We start from the raw sequence: 6,831 nt of genomic DNA on the forward strand, positions 1-6,831 counted from the left end.
ATGTTTGTAGGGAACATAATGGTTCGGCTCACCGGCTTGCACGGCGGGCCATGACTATGGCTTAGGAATCTTTCTTACCGGTTGCCAAAAAAAAAAAAAACTTGTTGTCCGCTACAGTTTGGTAGTATAACGACTATGACACTTGTATTGGTAAAATTTGTGTTTGAATTTTGTGAATTGTGAAGAACAAGGATGATTGGGGTAGTTTATATGGTTTTTTACCGGGCATTATTTGAAAATAAATTGGACGGAAATCTCTCCTCTATCTCTATTTATATATCTCCAAATTATGAAAAATGATAATTCGAAAACCACGTTTCTATAATTACGTTAAATATTCAAGATTTTGTACCCACTTAATTATTTATGGTTAGCTGAAGTATAGGATTTTTTCCATGATTTTTGCAACTTTCCTGACAAATAGGGAAAACAATACGGAGTATCTCATATCCCATTCTATGCTCTGCCGTTTTATTTATTTCATTTGTTGTTTTATTTAATTTTTCTAGTGTCTCTAATTTACTGCCACGTCAAGTTGTGGAAAAAAATTGAGATGTCATGTCAGCTTTATTGGCTTCTGCATTAGAGAAGTATATGACTCGCAATTTATACCCAATTCTATGCCTAAGTTAGATAATAAATGTATGAAAAAGGGTATCCAAACGATAGTGCGAGTAATATTGTATTTGACATGGAACGTATCCCAATTCTTTTTTATTGCTTGGTGAGTACGGTTGCGTACTTACGTGTTCCTGGGAACCTATCCATATTTGAACCTTAACCGGCTGACCCAACCATAACATATTGACCTAAACTCGTACTAAAAAGTAAAAACCACCTCATTTTTAATTAGAAAAAAAAAATATATAGCTTATACTTGGAAAGGTAATGAATCCCTATTAATATATATATTAATAGTAGATGAAAAACAAGCTTGATGAAAAAAAATAATGAAATTTCATTTGGAAAGGCCTTGGTTTTCACCATAATATAAATCCTTACATGTTTAAATCAACAAATGCCTAATAACAACGAGATTAAAACCCAAATCAAATGTATTACTCATCAATGACCATCAACTACAATAGCTTATACTTACTTCGGCCAATAATACCAGTCTAGTGATCCACATATGAAGACCCGATATAATAAATACGGAGCATATAATTGTATAGTCGAAAAACATCATTGACCTATGTAAAACGGATAACATACTCTAGTTCCACGGGAACACAATACGATAAGCTGCAAAACCCCTACAATACTTCATGCGCTGCATGCCTTATACGGTAAGTACAGTCAACTCCAACACTGCTACTCAGACTCGTTAGCCGAGGACCTCCCTTCAGCTATGGTCTGGCTTTTTCTGTATAGAAAACAAATTGAAAAAAAAAAAAAGAGAGATACGACCATGGTGCCCTTTACGTTTCTGTAGAAAACATACTACTCTTCATATATTTTTGAACTGGAACTTCAGTTTACATCTGGTTACTTCTCAGAACAAGCACAAGAAAACATAACTTGTATACTGACTGTAGGACGAGTAATTCAATATTGAACAGGGAATCCACGTAGGGGGAACAGTGTATTCTACCAAAACTTGCTCTTTTCAGGTCGTCGTATTTACAGTAAAACGAGAATTCAAAGCTCAAAAACGTGTCATACCAAAACTCTCCATCCAAACCCAAGCCATGGAAAAGCCGAGTTTATGGAAACACGAATTTTACCAGATGGATCTGAAAGCAGTTCTCAGAAGTCTGAACAGAAAAAACACAAGAACCGCCATTACAAACTTCTTAGAGGCAAACACCCTGAGATTCACTTTTAGTCCATGCCTAATCATCACCCTTGTTATGGCCAGGCGGACTGCATAAAACCATGAGGTTATCGAGCCAATGACAACTCTCAAGGAATCAGGACCACCATATTCCCTTATCCCGTCAGTCGGAGCCTCCACATACGAACAAGTGCCATTTGCCTGGGTTGTTGCTTGATATAGCCCTAGGCTTTCGTTCAACCATATAGACAGCTGGATCAGAACCCTTGCTAGCCAAGCAACCTCATCGTCTGATATAGGCCGCCTCAACCAATCACCCGTGTATTTGACATGGCCAACTGAAGAGCCATTCAGAGCCCTTCTAGGCTTAAATAGATCGTCTCGAAACTGGTGGTGTTGTTGTATTGTCCGTGGAGATTGAGGAGACTGACTCATGACATGGTCGCCATACAAACAGCGTAGCTGTGACTTCAAAGACTGTACACACTGGAGGTCGTTTGCAAGATTATCACCAGACATGGCCTGCAGCTCATTCTCAGCTCGTAATATGAATAGCTGTAAGCAGTTTGTAAAGGATGGTTAGAGAAATATTGAATATTCCTACAATACTTCACATACCCTCACATACCCATGTCCAATACTCAGGCATGGGTGTCACTATGTAAGTTCATATTAAGTCAAAAACAGTGTTTATTTTCTTCTTAACATAGCCGAGTCAGAAATTTGGATATGCAGCCTGACTGAAACTTTTAGCATGGTTTAGGAATAGGAAAAGAGTGAGAGATGAAGCTACCTGAAGTATCTGTGGCCCACCATCCTCACCATCACTAAAGAGCCTTAGGTCCTTATTCCAGTTCTCGTGTAAAAAGGAACCATCAGCATCACTCTCACTTAAGCCATCCTCCCAGTCCTACATGTTATAACAATAACAATAACAATCACAATCACACGTCTATGATAGAATAACCAAGATGCAAAAGATTGATTGCTGCAGGCTATTTCAAAATGAAAACTACATCCGAACACATCCTAAAATAAATTAAGTTTTTTTTTTATATAACTCTAGTCCTTGGCGAATTGAGCGAGAGAGATCACCTGAAGCTGCTCACGAATCTGTGGTACGAATTTATGCAACCTACTGATTGTTGTTTTGCTACCCACAGAACTCTTGGAGTGGAAAGCAGCATCAACATTCTTTATGAGGTCCAGCAGTTCTCTTGAAGAAGTTAATATGTCCATCACCTATCACAAGCATAAAATCACAAGATATCGATGAACTAACCAAAAAGATTGGTGAGAAAAATCAGAATAAAACCACCTTTCCTAGAAAATAGGTCATTATAGATACTCTCACTATCCATCAAGAGACATCAGACTCCTACCGCGTACGAGTATGTAGCTAAAAAACGCTTTGCATTTGCAGCAAGATTAAGTATGAGTGTATGACAAAAAAAAAAAAAAGGTTTGAGTTCAGTTTCCATCAAAGGTGGTTTTAGACAAGATACCAGATATTTTTACATAAGCATTTAAAACATATGACCTTCAGGGAAAGGTTAGGAAAGTTAACCTGAAACTCGAACTTTCTTAATCATGCAACAAAAGGCACACGTTGTATTTGCTGACAGGCAAGACAATTAAAATATCCCTATTTAACCAATGAAAAGGTAATCCGTAACTATCTAAAATAATCTGTCAAAAAAATTACTTCGTAGCACCTTCCATTACAATATGCTTACCACCCATCAGGCAATCAAGTGAAGGAATAATGAATAATTCTTTCATTACAGGATGGTTAGTTTGAGAAGGCGTGAGTGCACTGAGGAGATGGGGTCTCAAGGTGACGAAGAACAAGGCGGGAGGCGATGGCACGGGCCTTAAGGATAAAGTTGCACTGATTTTTTTTGTACAATTAGTCCCTATTTAGTTTTTAAAAAGGGCTAACAAGTAAATAACTAAATGAAAATTAAGGACAAGGGGAAGAAGAGAACCGTAGTCCGTAAATAAAAGAATTTTGAGGGGGGGAAATATGGAATTGCACAGTAATGCGCCTCGAGTGCGCCTTGGTGGGACCCACTAATTGGTGCTTCATGAACATCGTGTGCCTTAGGTGCACCTTTTGGAACTTGTGCATCTCTGGCCCTCCTAGGCGATTTGGCTGGCAATTCAGTGCGCATTCCGCCTAGGCAGGAGTGCAGGACTCAGGTGCACTTTTTTAAACTAAGACAGCATGTACTAAATCCTTTACTATTTTATGACTCACAGTCACATCTGAAGCTTACAAATTTTGAAACCATATCCTAACAGAAGAAGCAACATCCGCAAGCTTCTACATTTTCAGATCAATACCTATACACACTCATATTCATGGTACAAAAATGCCTAGTAACGTAATGAACAGAACTTTAGGCTGTTGCTGCACTATTTCCTGTTATATAACTCCCATAGAAAAGAAGAAGGAAAAAAAAGCACCAATATTTCTACGACTTTATGTACACCATTATTGCAAAATGATCATACTACACCACACTTTTGTTGCATGATCCTATTAGCTTTAAGCATTAAACCACCATGATCCACACATGGCATTATCTTCCATAAATGTGGGTAATACTTCGTGCAAAGATAAATAAATATACCAGAAGAAAAAAAAGGTATCACTCACATAGAAGTAACAAACATGCCATTTAGGAAAGGAAACATGCAATATCCAACCTAAATAAGGCACAATGGTATTCCGCACTCTGGCACATTATGGATGACAAAGGCACAATTGTTACTTTATTGGGACATGATATAATAGATAACATAAACAATATTATCCTGGTGTCTCAAAGATTCACGCCTATGGATGGGAAATGGGTCGAATATCAGCAACCTTTAGACTTTATTCATAAAAACATAGAAGGCTATTCCTAAATGGTCCGTTAGTTGTGCCTAATAACTGGTATTTGACAAATCAAATTCGTCATTTTCATTAATTATATCATATTCCAAAACAAAAACATAGTATCTTTGGCTTCAATGAAAATTCTACAATGGATGAAAAAACTAGAGTAGAGTAAAACGCTACCAAAAAATGGTGACAAAATATTAAGAAAGTCTAAACATGTGCATTGCCTAAACCTACAAGCCATAGATGTATAAGGCATTATTGCTTTATATTCATGCTAATGATACTTAACTACTTAAGTCATATGAAACACAAACATACACGCACAAGATCTACTAATTCATTACAAATCAGAACAAAAGAAGTAAAGGCAACGTAATAAATACAAGAATAAGATTATTTATACCTTTGATACCATTCGCACAACTGCTTCAGCATCAGTGTGAAGGAACTTGTGAGCAAATCCAATAAAGTGCATCACCAAAGAAGTGTAGAACAGATAGTTGGAAAGCACATAGCCTTCCCATAAAGGTGAGTACTGCAGCTGACTTAATTGACCATTCTCCTTGGGTGTGCTATTTTTCGATCCATCAAGCTCAGAAAAATCTTCCTTGCTAAGCTTCCATGGCTCAATATAATCAATCCACACAGAAAACACTTCAGAAATGTTCTTCATAGAAGACCCCATTGGGCAAAACAAAAGCGTCCTCAGTATGAATCTATACAACGGCCTTTGAATATGTCCATTCCACGAAAAAACCTCCCGAGTTTTCGCAAAATCACCAGAATTCAACTTCTTGTTCCCTGAACTTCCACCATAATCCGCTCGCATATCTGCTCTAGCAACCTGAACTGAGCTCAAATTCAAATACTTCACAAACAACTTCACCACCTCACCCAACCCCGAGGGAGGCGGTGTCTCCCCCAGCACCGACTTAAACGGAAACGACACCCCAAACGACTTGCACACATTCACAGCCAACGGCGAGACATCGTTATCCACCAACCAATAATGCACAAACACATCAACCAGAAACTCCGCACGCAAAGTCACTGAATCATCAAAACTCGGCGAGTAATGCAACAACGAGCTACGATAAGGCTGATGTACACTCAGGTCATCCATTGGGACAAAATTGCGTAGATACGCATACAACAGTCTCAAATACAAATTACACTCCCCCTTCTGCTCCGGACTTCGCTTAATCCCACTAGAAAGAACCGAAATTGACGACGTCCAATTCTCTAACCTAAATTTCCGACTACTACTAACACTAACATTCCCTGAATTCTCATTATTTCCCTTACAAACAGGATAATACGCAAACCAGAACACGAAATACTCGAAAACATTCAAATGAACCTGGAATTGATAACTACCTTTAACAATCTCATCCTCCTCAACCCTACCTCTAAACAAGCTACACAAATCATTCAAAATTCGACAATCCTTCGCACAACTAAGCGTAAACCTAAACCACTCCGGCAATCGCTCAACAGGAAACACATACTTAACAACCGAAAGCTTATCAACCGCGAAAATTGAAGAAATTAGGGTTCCATTCGGAGAAAGAAAATCGAAGAGTTTACCAGCGAGTTCGGCATCAAACGACGCCTTATCAATCCAAGACGGAGGTTTCGGCGAGGAGGAGGAAACGACGTCGTCGGAGAAGCCGAAGAGCTTGGAGATTAAGGTAGGGAAGGTGAGAGAGAAGAAATGGCGGTTTTGGTCGGCGGAGTGTCGGGTGAGGTGAGCGTCGACGGCAGATATGACGGCGGCGATTTGCGGTGGTGTTGCGGCGGCGAGGATTTTAGCGGCGAGGTCGGTTGATTTAGTTTGGGAATCGAGGGAGTAAGAGTGTGGGGTCATTTTTTTTAGGGGTAGTGGGGAAATGAGGAATGAGGTGGAGGGTTTTTGGTTAGGTTTGAACTTTGATGTGAAGGATAGGGGTAAATTTAGAATTTTAGTGGAGGAGTTGGGACTTGCGAGTTTGAATGGAGAAAGAGGGAGTAAATGATGGCGGGTTCTTTTGTGACGAAGGGGAATGTGCGGCAGATTTTAGACGTTGGAAAGGGGTTTGAAAAAAAAAATCATCTTAAATTTAAGACGGATTAAGGGGTTGTTTGGTTCAAAATATTGGAATAGTATGTAATGGATTGTGGA

The 6,831-nt window shown here is 38.9% G+C and overlaps 1 protein-coding gene across 1 annotated transcript; it reads right to left on the reverse strand.

Annotated features, from left to right (window-relative positions):
* Positions 1 to 1,426: 1,426 nt before the first annotated feature.
* On the reverse strand, positions 1,427 to 6,628 carry LOC141638434 (uncharacterized). Its single transcript, XM_074447845.1, has 4 exons — positions 5,074 to 6,628; positions 2,873 to 3,019; positions 2,571 to 2,687; positions 1,427 to 2,332 (listed from the first exon to the last, which is right to left on the reverse strand). Exons 1-4 carry the CDS (start codon positions 6,535 to 6,537, stop codon positions 1,724 to 1,726), a joined length of 2,337 nt encoding a protein of 778 aa, XP_074303946.1. The 5' UTR covers positions 6,538 to 6,628; the 3' UTR covers positions 1,427 to 1,723.
* Positions 6,629 to 6,831: the final 203 nt, after the last annotated feature.

Source organism: Silene latifolia, unplaced genomic scaffold (genome assembly GCF_048544455.1).
Source record: "Silene latifolia isolate original U9 population unplaced genomic scaffold, ASM4854445v1 scaffold_20.1, whole genome shotgun sequence".
Taxonomy (NCBI): domain Eukaryota; kingdom Viridiplantae; phylum Streptophyta; class Magnoliopsida; order Caryophyllales; family Caryophyllaceae; genus Silene; species Silene latifolia.